The 14773-nt window shown below is 40.2% G+C and overlaps 2 protein-coding genes across 2 annotated transcripts; both read left to right on the top strand.

Annotated features, from left to right (window-relative positions):
• The first annotated feature begins 1924 nt into the window (after positions 1-1924).
• On the top strand, positions 1925-3130 carry LOC103403661 (senescence-specific cysteine protease SAG39-like). Its single transcript, XM_008342502.3, has 2 exons — positions 1925-2374; positions 2538-3130. Exons 1-2 carry the CDS (start codon positions 1951-1953, stop codon positions 3128-3130), a joined length of 1017 nt encoding a protein of 338 aa, XP_008340724.1. The 5' UTR covers positions 1925-1950.
• Positions 3131-3918: 788 nt separating this feature from the next.
• Positions 3919-8590, top strand: LOC103403598 (uncharacterized). The gene is made up of 7 exons (XM_008342446.4): positions 3919-4078; positions 4775-5522; positions 5894-6066; positions 7343-7427; positions 7521-7667; positions 7864-8036; positions 8294-8590. Exons 2-7 carry the CDS (start codon positions 4842-4844, stop codon positions 8418-8420), a joined length of 1386 nt encoding a protein of 461 aa, XP_008340668.1. The 5' UTR covers positions 3919-4078; positions 4775-4841; the 3' UTR covers positions 8421-8590.
• Positions 8591-14773: the final 6183 nt, after the last annotated feature.

Genomic DNA, 14773 nt, shown 5'->3' with positions numbered 1-14773 from the left:
TTTTATAGGACGGCAATAAGGCCAGCGATGTTGTATGGCACAGAATGTTGGGCGGTGAAGCATCAACGTACACAAAATGGGTGTAGCGGAGATGAGGATGCTTCGTGGGATGTATGGGCACACGAGAAAGGATAAGATTGGGAATTAGGATATCCGAGGTAAAGTAGGAGTAGCCAAAATTGAAGGAAATATGAGAGAAAATCGGCTCCGGTGGTTTGGACATGTGCAAAGAAGGCCTACTGACGCTCCGGTTCGAAAATGTGACTACGGGACAGAGGTTCGGGGCCGAAGGAGTAGAGGAAGACCTAGGAAAACTTTGGAAGAGACCCTAAGAAAAGACTTGAGTACTTGGATTTAACGGAGGACATGACACAAATGAGCGCAATGGCGTTCTAGGATTCATATAGCCGACCCCACTTAGTGGGAAAAGGCTTTGTTGTTGTTGTTGTTGTATATGAATATATATAAATAAAAAATAAAAATACAAACTATAAAAGAAGGTTGTCAAGGTCAGCTAGGTCGGACTGCTGGATATCTGCTGGGTGGAGCGGCTGGGAGCTCAAAGATGGCTGAGGAGCAATTGGTGGCATCGGGAATTCGAAAGCCAAAGAACTGAAGGGCGTGTAAGATCTGACTCATCTTATCACCCAGGTCGCAAGCTGAGCATCTTGGGCCGTAAGCTTCTGATCCAAGTCCTCAACTTCCTACATCAAAGTGGTGACATGTTTCGTGCTATCTCTGGAATAAGAGACAGTAGTGTCACGATGTGGCGCATCCCCTATCTTTTGGTAAATCTTATCAAACCTATAATCGAGGGTCTTATCCAGGGTCTTAGTCAAGATCTGAAGACCCGCATATTCATATTTAATTAAAATTTATACTTTTAATGAATGTAAAATATAACAGTTACATAAATTTACATCGAGCTGCTCAATGGTCTCATCGTCGGGTCAAACATAAACATCCTTGAACATGTCGATTTCTGAAAACTTAACCGTCCTGAAACAAAAAAAAAAAGTTAAGAAAAATGTTAGTAATCCTAATAGAAATTAATATTTATTAGAATTTAAAATTAGTATACTTTTACCTTACGTCGCTGCTCAAACCTATAGAAGGACCTCGAACCAGACCGATGGAGAAGTTTTTTTTTTGACCGGTTGATCTTGTTTACGTTTGCTCTCTTTTGTTAAACACAAAATGTACGTATTAATGCGTCTATTTAAAAGTAAATATTAAAAATATAAAAACATGACTAAAAAATTGTAAATTAATATTAAAATATAAAAATTAATAAACTATTATTAAAATATTCCGGCCTACCAAAAATTAATAAATTACTAAAATGAGATTTTTGCACTCCAAACTTTCTATAATTAGAAAGAAAAATACACTTGTAAGGAATGTAGAATGAGATTTTTGAATTGCCAATAACAGTTCTCATTTTGTATACGACATTGAAGAACTTTCTGGGAATCAAAATTTAAAATGTTGAATCCACAACATTTAGCGGTGAGATGCTCTTAAGAACATCATTCAACGAAGTCCTTGATGAAGTCATGCATGGCGTCCATCGGTTGACATCCACTAAAAAGTAGCAGTATGCATGAGAACTTCTGCATATAAAACAAAGGTATTTGTATAGTCTCACGTAGTTTACTGTCAATGAGCACATAATAAGCCCAATATGAACCAGTATGCACATAAGGACATAAGTTTTGCTAGTAGTTTATCGTGACTTTAAATTAAAACAATAGTCATAGAAGCAAAACCTTGCAGGTTTATATCAGAACATTTTATAGGGCACGAAGTTTACAGACCAACTTTTAGGGCACGGAGATAGAAAGTCGTCTCTTATCTATATAAACCGTGAAGAGTCTACCATTTCAGTATACCTTCTCTTGAATTCATTTACTCCATCAAATCCCTAGTTGCTTCCCTTACTAGCTTACCATGGAGTACTACTGCAAGTGCATGTGTTTTGCCTTGATCTTCATGTTGGGAGCCTTGTCTTCTCACGCCACTTCTCGCACTCTTCAAGATCCATCAATGTATGGGAAATACGAGCAATGGATGGCTCATTATGGACGTGTCTATACCAACATTAACGAGAAGGAGAAGCGTTTCAATATATTCAAAGCAAATGTGGATTTTATAGAATCTTCCAACAACGATGCAAATAAACCATACAAATTGAAGGTCAATCAATTTGCAGACCTTACAAATGAAGAATTCAAAGCATCTAGAAATAGATTCATGGGGCATGAATGTTCCACAAAGACGACTTCTTTCAAATATGAAAATGTTACAGCACCAGCTACTGTAGATTGGAGAAAGAAAGGAGCTGTAACACCCATCAAGGACCAAGGCCAATGTGGTAATCAATTTTATTTAGAAACAAATTTGGAACTTGGTCAGATAGTTTCTTATGTTCTAACTAGGATTGAATTGCAAATTAAAACTCTATGTCTGTATCTAACCATTATTTAATTCATCCAGCAAAAACAACAAAATACTTAATTTCAATGAAATACTTGCAGGATGTTGCTGGGCTTTTTCAGCTGTGGCAGCTATGGAAGGGATTACTAAGCTTACAACTGGTAAATTGATATCTTTGTCTGAGCAGGAGCTAGTTGATTGTGACACAAGCGGTGTGGACCAAGGTTGTGAGGGTGGTCTAATGGATGATGCATTTCAGTTCATCACTCAAAACCATGGGCTTAGTACCGAAACTAATTACCCTTACACGGGTGTTGATGGTACTTGCAACACCAAGAAGGAGGCCAGTCATGCAGCCACGATAACTGGCCACGAAGATGTGCCTGCAAACAGTGAAGCTGCCCTTTTGAAGGCTGTTGCTAATCAACCAATTTCTGTTGCCATTGATGCTGGTGGTTCCGACTTTCAATTCTATTCAAGTGGTGTCTTTACAGGAACTTGTGGAACAAGTCTTGATCACGGGGTTACCGCAGTTGGTTTTGGAGTAAGTGCTGATGGGACCAAGTATTGGTTGGTGAAGAACTCATGGGGCGCAGAATGGGGTGAAGAAGGGTACATAAGAATGCAAAGAGATGTTGAGGCAAAGGAAGGTCTTTGTGGCATTGCTATGGAAGCCTCGTACCCCACTGCATAATATGAATTACCATCAAAATCCATACCTACAATGTATAATATTAATACCTCCAAGGTATATATATCATGATATGTACATGATCAACTTGTACGTTTAGTACAATATGCTATATATCTGTATCAAAACTATTAGTATTATAAATTAATTACCAAATGAACAACTTATCCTGATCCTTTTCGTTAAACAAGAAGACAATGGATCTGCAACATAACCCAACTAATACAAAGCCCCAACAAACACACCAAAAGCCCAGACATAACATTTTTATACCATGTTTCAAGTGAAGAGTTTTGCTGACCTGCACATTTGTTTTTTCCGCTTGTCAACAATTAATAGATTTAACCTTTTACACGTGAACAAAATAATGTAAAAGGACCCTTAAATAAGGAATGAGGTATTTTGTTCGAATCCTTGGAACTTTGTCCAAATTCCCACCCCAGTGAAGATTTATGAAGGAAGAAATAAGTGCTCATGTTTGGCGTTTTGCTTAGGAAACCGTGGAAGTACACGTGGCACAGCTTGCTGTCTTTTTGAGCAAAGAAATTTTCTTTTTATCAGTAACACAAATAGTATATCTCGTGTTGTTATAATTGGTGGGAAATTTTTTGTTTTATATTATTAATTTTTTTTAATACAAAAATCTTATTGCTTATATAACATGTGGCGTGCCACATCGTGTTTCAAACACATTGAAAAATCTCTCCTCCCAAACCAATAAACAAAAGCTTACAGTAAAATATTAGTTTATGGCCCACCTTAAGTTTATCTCACCTGTCCACATCCTTCAATGACAAATTCAACTTGTTATACCAGAAAAAAAAGAAAACAAAGGGAAAACAATATCTGCGACTGCAATAGATACTTAAACCCCACCCCAATCACCCTCTCCCTCTCATTTCATCAAGGAAGTTTTGCAGACAGCAAAATTGGAGGGAGATACAGAGACAGGTATGCCTTTGAAACTACTTTTTAAATACAAGATATAGTGGATGAATAAATTGATTTAAACGACTATTATTTGATTCAATGACTTAATTAGAACTCAAGGCCCATAACCCAGAAATAAATTTACCAGAAAAGATAAGGGTAGGCGGATTTGTTCACAAGCTTCCCCAAATTTCTGGTGAATTTCATGTTTTCGATTCGTTTGGAGACATCCAATTTTACGATCTGCATTCATGGAATCACGTGCATCTTGTTGCATGTTGGGTTTTGGTATTAGGGATGTGATTTTCATGGTGCGGACTCGTGTTAAGTTATGGTTTTTGGATCGAATAAGTACACAAGAACCAAGAGACATTTTTAAACAAGGGTGTGCACAAGGAGAAACATCACATCTTCTTCTTTCTTTCTTTGGATGAACAAGAAATGAAGGTATACAAATTATCGAATACTGCATAAACAAATGGGGAGTCACAATTTCAGATGCATATGATACGATTTCTTTCTTTGGTTAGAGCAGTGTACTCTCTCGTGTACTCACGATCGAATCCTTCTCCCCGGTTTTTAGATTAGTTAATTAGAGTGTTGCTGGAATAAAGAAAAGACTACATGTTCCCTTGGTTATTAGCAAAGGCGACTGAACATGATCTGGTACTTAAATGAATGGCTCTGATTAATTTCAATATTTGTTTCAATTTACAGGTCAGAGGCCCAGAAATTGTAAACCTCAAACTAGTAAAAGAATACTAGTTCTATAAAGCTTGTTGAAATGCACCTCAGAAGCTCATCAACCCCAGTCACTGAAACATCTTTTTCATGCAACTCTTCTTCTCCAGAATTTAATCAAGAATCCGAAAGTTTAAGCTTGGAAGGCATCCGGCGAGTTCTGTCTGATGGAAACTTAGAAGGAGGGCTAGTCTTTAGTTTTTGTGACATGGAAGAGTTTAGGAATTCAGTTGCACCATTAAAGTCTTCATATACACATGATCACAACTCAATGCTGGAAACAGCTCCTTCTTTTAATATATTTAACAAAGCAAGTGAGTTTCGTGATGAAATGATTCAGAGGCAAGATTTGAAACAAGAACCACTAGAGAGGAGTATTACAATAGGAGATAGCTTAGACGTGGCAGGGCTTGGAGGCTTCAGCTTTGAGAAGAAGATGCGATGGATTGAAGAGAAGGGTGAAGAGGAGGTGAAAGTGGAAGGTTTGAAGGCGATCCGAACTTTGCGCGTTGACGAAGAAGTAGGAAGACCTGCCAGTCCTCCCATGTATCTTGCAACAGGGCTTGGGGTTGGTGGTGCTGGTTTTGGTTGTGATGCTTGGGATAATGATTTATCTATGGAAAATGTCGACGAGAACGGCAACCCGGAAGAGTATTATAAGCGGATGGTTGATGAATATCCCTGCCACCCTTTGTTCCTTAGGAAGTATGGTCAAGCTTTAGAGGTAAAGATTTCTTTGTTCAAAGATGTCTTCTTTTTGTTATTATTTTCTTCTTTCTTCGCCCCTTCTTGGTTGTGCTTAAATTTGTGATTAGGGCTCTATTTAGAATTAAGAAATGGTAGAACTGAGAGATATATCCAATTTTCCATTCTCGATTGTGCTATATACTGATGTTATGTTTCTGATCCACTGATCAAAGCAATCCCAACAAATTTTGGGTCTTTTTCCAATTACAGTGTCAATAGCTAAATATGTGTGTTCAAATCTGTGTACGATTGTGGTTGTCGCAGGCAACGTCTAAGCCTTTGTTTATGTTTACAGAACAAAGCTTGATTTCTAATTCTTGTGCAATGTGCTGAACCCTTTCATGGCAGGCTAAGGGAGATTTTGATGGAGCTGAAGAGTTCTATTTTCGTGCTACACTAGCAAATCCTTCGGATGGTGAGGCTTTATGTCAGTATGCTGAGCTGGTTTGGCAACTCCGTCATGACCAAGATAAAGCCTTGAGTTACTTTGAACGTGCAGCTCAAGCTAGTCCTCACGACAGGTATCGTTTTCTTGATTACAACAACAACAACGTCGGCTGTATGAATCCTAGAACGCCATTGCGCTCAGTTCTATGCCACGTCTTCCGTTAGATCCAAGTACTCTAAGTCTTTTCTTAGAGTCTTTTCCAAAGTCATCCTAGATCTTCCTCTACCCCTTCGGCCCCGAACCTATGTCCTGTAATCGCATCTTCTAACCGGAGCGTCAGTAGGCCTTCGTTTCACATGTCCAAACCACTGGAACTGATTTTCTCTCATCTTTCCTTCAATTTCAGTTACTCCTTTACCTCGGATATCCTCATTCCTAATCTTATCCTTTCTTGTGTGCCCACACATCCAGCGAAGCATTCTCATCTCTATACACCCATTTTATGTATGTGTTGATGCTTCACTGCCCAACATTCCGTGCCATAAAGCATTGTTGGCCTTATTGCCGTCCTATAAAAATTTCCCTTGAGCTTCAGTGGCATACGACGGTCACACAAAACGCCGGATGCACTCTTCCACTTCATCCGTCCAGCTTGCATTCTATGGTTGAGGTCTGCATCCAACTCTCCGTTCTTTTGCAAGATAGATCCTAGGTAGCGAAAGCAGTCACTCTTTGGTACTTCTTGATCTCCAATTCTCATCTCTAACTCATTTGAACCTCCGTTTGCACTGAACTTGCACTCCATATACTCTGTCTTTGATCGACTTAGGCGAAGATCTTTAGATTCCAACACTTCTCTCCAAAGGTTAAGCTTCGCATTTACTTTTTCCTGAGTTCCATCTATCAACACTATATCATTTGCAAAAAGCATACACCAAGAAATATCATCTTGAATATGTCCTGTTAACTCATTCATTACCAATGCAAAAATGTAAGGACTTAAAGATGAGCCTTAGTGTAACCCTACAATTATGGGGAAGCTTTCGGTTTGTCCTTCATGAGTTCTTACGGCAGTCCTTGCTCCATCATACATATCCTTTACAGCTTGGATATATGCTACTCGTACTTCTTTCTTCTCTAAAATCCCAAAGAATATCTCTTAGGACCCTACAGTTATGGGGAAGCTTTCGGTTTGTCTCTTGGGACTTAAAGATGAGTCTTGATTAAATCCTTCTCCAAAGAAAAACAGAAATCTACTTTCACACCAAAAAATCTGGATTTATACTTTGAATTGGTTGGGTTTTGTACAAATTCGAGAACAGTTCATCGAAGTGATGCAAAGTAAAAACATCATGATCAGATTGCAATTTAGCACAACTGAAAGGTAATAATTTGTTTCTGGATTGCAGCAATGTTCTTGCAGCATATGCTAGTTTTCTTTGGGAAATAGAGGATGACTCGGAAGACAATGAAGCATGTCGTGATGAGATTGAGGTGCTTTATTGGTCTTTTATTTTCTGGTTGAAGATATGATGGCATTTGAGAATGCTTACATTACTGTAAATGATATAATGCCCCGTGGAACAGATGCAGGATGTCATGGGCGATAGTGTGCCTGATACGGCAGCGGCTGGCTCAAGGAGTGACGACCCCGAGGAGAATTACAAGATGATGATTGAAGAGAACCCTGACAATGCTTTGTTGCTAAGAAATTATGCTCAGTTCTTGTGGCAGGTGAGAAACGTTCATTCTGCTCTCTATCATTCGGCTTTTTTATACAACCTCTACTTACCAAAAATATGAAGCTACTGCAGATATGCTTTCCCTATCATTATCGATTTATTTCATATTTTGTTTTGTGATTGATCGTTTGGACATGATCTCATTGCTTTCTTTCATACTTGTCTGACATTATCGTGACTGGTTACAGTCCAAAGGAGATCTTCAAGGAGCAGAGGAGCACTATTTGCGGGCAATACTAACTGATCTTGGGGACGGTGAGATCATGGCACAATATGCTACACTGGTATGGGAACTTCATCATGACAGTAAGAAGGCACTGTCGTACTTTGAGCGAGCTGTTCAAGCTAATCCTGAAGATAGGTACATATTTTTTCCTGATCTCAGAGATTCTAATGAATGATCTTGCAGAAACGTCTTCTGCAAATGTATAGTAATATAATTGGCAGAGAATAGGTTCTTGAATATGTTCGGTCTCCCGATCCTCTAGATCGCCATTTAGATTGGATTTGTCTCAAAATATTTTTTGATTGCCAGTAAATCTCTAATCATATACAAGATAATATAGCTTGCGTGATCGGATTAAATGACCTTTTAACATTTTGTTCCATCTTTTTTAGCTATATTCTTGCGGCCTACGCTAATTTCCTCTGGGAACATGAAGAAGATGAGGAGGACAGCGTAACGCAAGCTCATGTCCAAGTGCCTCCTGTACAAGGAGGAGCATTGAGCGTTGGAAACGCCTGAATTGCTAACACAGATTGCTGGATTGGTGAATAAGTTCTAATGCTGTACGTAGATGCATTTCACTTTCAGAACAGTTGAGTGAACATTTTATGGTGAAATTGTGCTTTTTGTAACCATAAAAATAAAAAATCGAAGTAATTTTTGGAATAAAGTTTCAATTTCGTTCAGAATCTATATATCAATTCGCGTAACAGAAGCTAACATTACATACAACCAAGGTATTAAATATCGATGATATCAGAAATGTCAGTAGTCCAAAAACACGGAAATTTCGATGGAAATATTGGGATATTATCGATATCGATAAAAATTGAATAAAAATCACGGAAATTATAAGAAAAACTTGAAAATTTTTATTGAAACTTTGCAGAATGTTTATTTAGTCAATTATCTATTAGTTTATCACAAAAAAATGGAAGAAAATGCATTGCATGATAGATTTAACTGATTTAAATTGATTATATAGCAAACTGGTAAACATTGTGAGTGTAGAAAATATGTAGTAATTAATGAAAGAAGTTTAAACACACCATAATCATTTATATGTAATGAATTAGTACAATATAAGAAAGACATGAAAAATATGTTATTTTTTTTACAAAAAAATAGTATATGTGACGTTAGAGTTTCAAGTATATTGCATGATCTGATCTTCAAAGAGACTTTCAAGGTCTTAAAGATGGATTTCCCAAATAAAACAATTTAATTTTAAAAAATAAAATAATAAATATAAGATATTTTGAATGAAATTAGTGTTTAACATTTTCTTTAAACCACATGGTGACCCCTCCACCACACCTCCCTCACATAACCCAAGGTCCCAAATTGAGACTCCCAATCCTATATTTGACATTTTCTTTTTCGATCTTGTTCCTCCTCTCTCACTTCTTCTTCCTCTACTTTATTTTCTTCTTTTTCGTATCCCATAAGTCTCTCTCTCTCTCTCTCTCTCTTATTTCCTAATTCCTATCAACCCGTGAAACACAATCCGAGAAAATCTCTCTCTCTCTCTCTCTAGAAACCTTTAGCAAAGCAACTCCTAATTCCTATCAGCACGTGAAACACAATCCCAGAAATCTTTCTCCCTCTCTCTCTCTCTCTCTCTCTCTCTCTCTCTCTCTCTCTCTCTCTCTCTCTCTCTCTCTCTCTCTCTCTCCAGAGACCTCTAGCAAAGTAACCATGGCTATCTCTCTGCAACTCTCCTTCCCGAAGCATAGACACACCACACCCACACCCTGCCGTGACCTCCATCACAGTGGCGCACACTCCGGCGAGCACCATCACCACCTGTGGACCGTTCCTCCTCCCTTTATCACCTCCCGGCGAGCACCATCAAGCAAGGGGATCCATCAAACGGTTTGATTCAAACCCGAGCGGGTTTTGGGATCCGAAGAAAATGGATTTTTCATTTTCGATGACGGAGGTGCAGATCTTGGGTCTGAGCCTGGATTGCAGAGAGAGATCTAGGCAGCTGCGACGACGCAGCCTCGGCTACCTTTTCAACGACGGAGCCACGACGATTGTTTCGATAATATCGAATATATCGCGATATTATCGATATTATTGATAATATCGCGATATTTTGACGACAATTAGGAGGATACGTAGGAAAATATCGGTCTCTCTGAAAAACGATAATATCGACGATATTTCGCCGATATTATTGATATTTTAGTCATTGCATACAACTAATAAGAAGGCATCAACACCCACATAACGACTAACTAATAGTTGCTGGTCTCGACTGGCGCTCCGCCGTGTGTGACTCTATTCGCGTGCAAGTGGCACCTTACTGCGTTTTGTTATCATTAGGTAAGGAAACAGAATCCTTACTTAGGACCCAAGTACTGTCCAAGTTTGAATTCCCGTCCCGTTGATAAAGAAAATAAAAGGCAAAATTAGAGAAAAATATATCAACCAAATGAATTTTAATTAACTGCATCAATAAGAGAGACCAACTCCGCCTATGTCTTACATGGCCGGTCCCAAGCCCGGATAAAGGAGGAGGGGGAGGGCGTCAGGTAGTCGACAGCCGGCACTCCATGATCACGTCGAATCCTTATGAAAATGAATCCAGAACAAAATCACGCTAAAGCTAGGGCGTCACCCGTAAGTGGCGCGCTGTGTGGCCCGAGCACAGTGATAAGTGAGCAAGGGTCGCTGTATCTCCATCGGCACCCGGATGCAGTGTTAAATGAGCAAGGGGGCCATAGAAACTTCTTTTCGAACGACTCCACTCAAAGTTGTTTGGGAGCATATGCTCCTATCAACTTTACCCGGGACACACAAAAGAAGTACTTTGATCCTATTAGACGGGGGAGGGTGAAGAAGCTAGGACAGAAGGGTAGAGTTCAAGAGAGCAAAATGCGTTTAGGAACGTGGAATATAGGAACCTTAACGGGAAAATCTATGGAAGTAGTGGAAGTTATGGTGAGGAGAAGGATAAATATTATGTGCCTACAAGAAACTAAGTGGGTTGGTAGTAAGGCAAAGGATCTAGAAAACTCAGGGTTTAAACTTTGGTATTCGGGCACAAATAGAACGAGAAACGGTGTTGGCATCATCGTGGACAAGACCTTGGTACAAGATGTTGTAGATGTCAAGAGGGTAGGAGATAGAATCATGGCAATCAAGATTGTAATAGGACAAGAACTTATCAATGTGATTAGTGCGTACGCACCTCAAGTAGGGTTGGATACGAGTTCGAAGGAGAAATTTTGGGAAGATCTTGGAGACTTGGTGCAAGGAATTGCTCAGACGGAGAAGTTATTTATAGGAGGAGATTTAAATGGACACGTGGGCAGGGAGACAGGCAACTATGGAGGTTTTCATGGTGGCCATGGTTTTGGGGAGAGAAACGAGGATGGGGAAGCTATCTTGGATTTTGCAATGGCATATGATCTCTTCTTAGCCAACACCTTCTTTAAGAAGAGAGAAGAACATGTGATCACCTACAAGAGTGGGTCGTCAAAAACACAAATAGATTTTCTTCTAATGAGGAAAGGGGATCGTATAACTTGTAAGGATTGCAAAGTTATACCAGGAGAGAGCGTGGCTAATCAACATCGCTTGTTGGTGATGGATGTACATATCAAAAGAGTAAGACAAAAGAACAAGACTTGGAAGTGCCCAAGGACTAGATGGTGGAATCTAAAAGAAGAAAAACAAGTCATTTTCAAAGAGAAGGTAATCACCCAATGTGTGTGGGATAGAGAGGGGGAAGCTAGCCAAATGTGGGATTCCATGGCTAGTTGTATCCGAAAAGTAGCAAAAGAGGTATTAGGAGAGTCCAAGGGCTTTGCCCCACACCAAAAGGAATCTTGGTGGTGGAATGAGGAGGTACAAACAAAGGTGAAGGCTAAGAAGGAATGTTGTAAAGCCTTATACAAGGAGAGGACCGATGAAAATGGTGAAAGGTATAGAAAAGCGAAGCAAGAGGCGAAGAAAGCTGTCAGAGAAGCTAAGTTAGCGGCTTACGACGATATGTATAAACGACTAGATACCAAAGAAGGAGAGTTGGATATCTATAAACTATCTAGAGCAAGGGAAAAGAAGACAAGGGACCTAAACCAAGTGAGGTGCATCAAGGATGAGGATGGAAAGGTTCTTGCTACAGAGAACGCGGTTAAAGACAGATGGAGAGGTTATTTTCATAATCTTTTCAATGAAGGACATGAAATGAGTGCTTCTTTAGGGGAGTTGAGTAACTCAGAAGAGTGTAGAAACTACTCTTTTTATCGTCGAATCCGGAAGGAAGAAGTGGTTGTAGCTTTGAAGAAGATGAAGCATAAAAAAGCAATAGGCCCAGACGATATACCAATCGAAGTGTGGAAACTTTTGGGAGAGACAGGTATAACATGGCTCACTGACCTTTTCAATAGGATTTTGAAAACGAAGAAGATGCCAAATGAGTGGCGAACGAGCACTTTGGTGCCTATCTACAAGAATAAGGGCGACGTACAAAATTGCATGAACTATAGGGGTATTAAGCTAATGAGTCATACAATGAAGCTCTGGGAGAGAGTCATTGAGCATAGATTGAGGCAAGAGACACGGGTTTCGGACAACCAATTCGGGTTCATGCCAGGGCGCTCAACCATGGAGGCAATCTATCTCTTACGAAGATTGATGGAAAGATATAGAGATGGGAAAAAGGATTTACACATGGTCTTTATAGATTTGGAAAAAGCGTATGATAGGGTCCCAAGAGACATTCTTTGGAGGATTTTAGAGAAGAAAGGAGTACGAGTAGCATATATCCAAGCTATAAAGGATATGTATGAAGGAGCAAAGACTGCCGTAAGAACTCATGAAGGACAAACCGAAAGCTTTCCCATAACTGTAGGATTACATCAAGGCTCATCCTTAAGTCCTTACCTTTTTGCGTTGGTAATGGATGAGTTAACAAGACATATTCAAGATGATATTCCTTGGTGTATGCTTTTCGCAGACGATATAGTGTTGATAGATGAAACTCAGGAAGGGGTAAATGCAAAGCTTAACCTTTGGAGAGAAGTGTTGGAATCTAAAGGTCTTCGCCTAAGCCGATCAAAGACAGAATATATGGAGTGCAAGTTCAGTGCAAATGGAGGCCAAAACGAGTTAGGGGTGAGAATCGGAGATCAAGAAATACCAAAGAGCGACCGTTTTCGTTACCTAGGATCTATCTTGCAAAAGAACGGAGAATTAGATGGAGATCTCAACCATAGAATACAAGCTGGATGGATGAAGTGGAAGAGTGCATCCGGCGTGTTATGTGACCGCCGTATGCCACTGAAGCTTAAGGGAAAATTTTATAGGACGGCAATAAGGCCGGCGATGCTGTATGGCACAGAATGTTGGGCGGTGAAACATCAACACGTACACAAAATGGGTGTAGCGGAGATGAGGATGCTTCGTTGGATGTGTGGGCACACAAGAAAGGATAAGATTAGGAATGAGGATATCCGGGGTAAAGTAGGAGTAGCCGAAATTGAAGGAAAGATGAGAGAAAATCGGTTACGGTGGTTTGGACATGTGCAAAGAAGGCCTACTGACGCTCCGATTAGAAGATGCGACGATGGGACAGAGGTTCAGGGCCGAAGGGGTAGAGGAAGACCTAGGAAAACTTTGGAAGAGACTCTAAGAAAAGACTTAGAGTACTTGGATCTAACGAAGGACATGACACAGGATCGAGCACAATGGCGTTCTAAGATTCATATAGCCGATCCCACTCAGTGACTTGGATTTTCCAAGTCTCCAACCGAGAAGTTTTCCTCACTCGGAAAATTAAGGGAACACTACCCCAACCTACATGCTCCACTCAGAAAGCTTCAACATACAAGCTTCAACAAAAGAAAATTCAAAGAACTTAGCGAAGAAGGCTTTGGTGTATTTAACACAATACGTTGAAATGAAGGAAAGCTTATTTATTGATATCCCCGATAAGCTACAAATATGTACATATACATGAGTCAAAATAAACACACAAGAGGGAGCCTTCACAAAGGTTGCTTAGGAGAAGTCTCAGCAGTCGGTAGAGCCCCAGAAAGAGAAGGCACCGGAGGGGGATCATTTGGAGCCTCAGTACTGGACAGAACCCTAGAAGGAGGAGGCATCAGAGGTTGATCATTTGGAGCTTCATTACGCGGTACAGCCCCAGAAGACGAAGGCAATAAATGCCTTTGGAACAAACCTACAAATCTCTGATGATCAAGTAAAACCTGACCATCAGTTTCCTTCATCTGGTCAAGCTTCCTCTTCATGTTTGTAGCATAGTCATGTGCGAGCCGGTGCAACTGTTTATTCTCATGCTTGAGCCCTCTAATCTCCTGTTTGAGACTCATCACTTCAGCCGCCAATGATTCAACTTGGCGGGTTCGAGCAAATAGGCGTTGGGCCATATTAGACACAGAACCTGCACACTGAACACTGAGAGCCAGCGAATCCTTAACAGCTAACTCATCAGACCGTTTGGAAAGTAGTCTGTTATCTTTGGGAGTGAGAAGGTTCCTGGCCACCACCGCAGCGGTCATATCATTCTTCATCACGGAATCCCCAACGGTAAGAGGACCAGTAGGGGAGACGAAGGATGGGCGCCATATGTTGTCTGGAGAAGGCGGGGCTGCCTCTTCAACAAGGTTCAAGTCAAAACGACGGTCGGAGGGGCCAGACATTTTCAAAGGTGTTGAAGAGAGAAGAGGTCGGACAAATCAAGATCTTAGAAGTGCAAGAATGAAGCTTCTACTGGTGGAGATTCAAGTGTGCTTTGGAACTTAATGTCAGCCCTTATAAAAATCTGCACTCGACGGAGCTTCAGAAATCGAAGAGGCGCCTGCTCAGAAATCGAAGAGGCGTTTGCTTTCTCAAAAGCT

Source organism: Malus domestica, chromosome 16 (assembly GCF_042453785.1).
Source record: "Malus domestica chromosome 16, GDT2T_hap1".
In the NCBI taxonomy this organism is placed as follows: Eukaryota; Viridiplantae; Streptophyta; class Magnoliopsida; order Rosales; family Rosaceae; genus Malus; species Malus domestica.
The sequence above is the reverse complement of the archived record's forward strand: the minus strand, read 5'-3'. Positions and strand labels throughout refer to the sequence as shown.

Coding starts and splice junctions, on each gene's coding strand:
- LOC103403661 (XM_008342502.3), top strand. CDS start 1,951: ATGGAGTACTACTGCAAGTGCATGTGTTTTGCCTTGATCTTCATGTTG. Junction 2,375..2,537: donor CAAGGACCAAGGCCAATGTG/GTAATCAATTTT, acceptor AAATACTTGCAG/GATGTTGCTGGGCTTTTTCA.
- LOC103403598 (XM_008342446.4), top strand. CDS start 4,842: ATGCACCTCAGAAGCTCATCAACCCCAGTCACTGAAACATCTTTTTCA. Junction 6,067..7,342: donor CAAGCTAGTCCTCACGACAG/GTATCGTTTTCT, acceptor TCTGGATTGCAG/CAATGTTCTTGCAGCATATG. Junction 7,428..7,520: donor CATGTCGTGATGAGATTGAG/GTGCTTTATTGG, acceptor CCCGTGGAACAG/ATGCAGGATGTCATGGGCGA.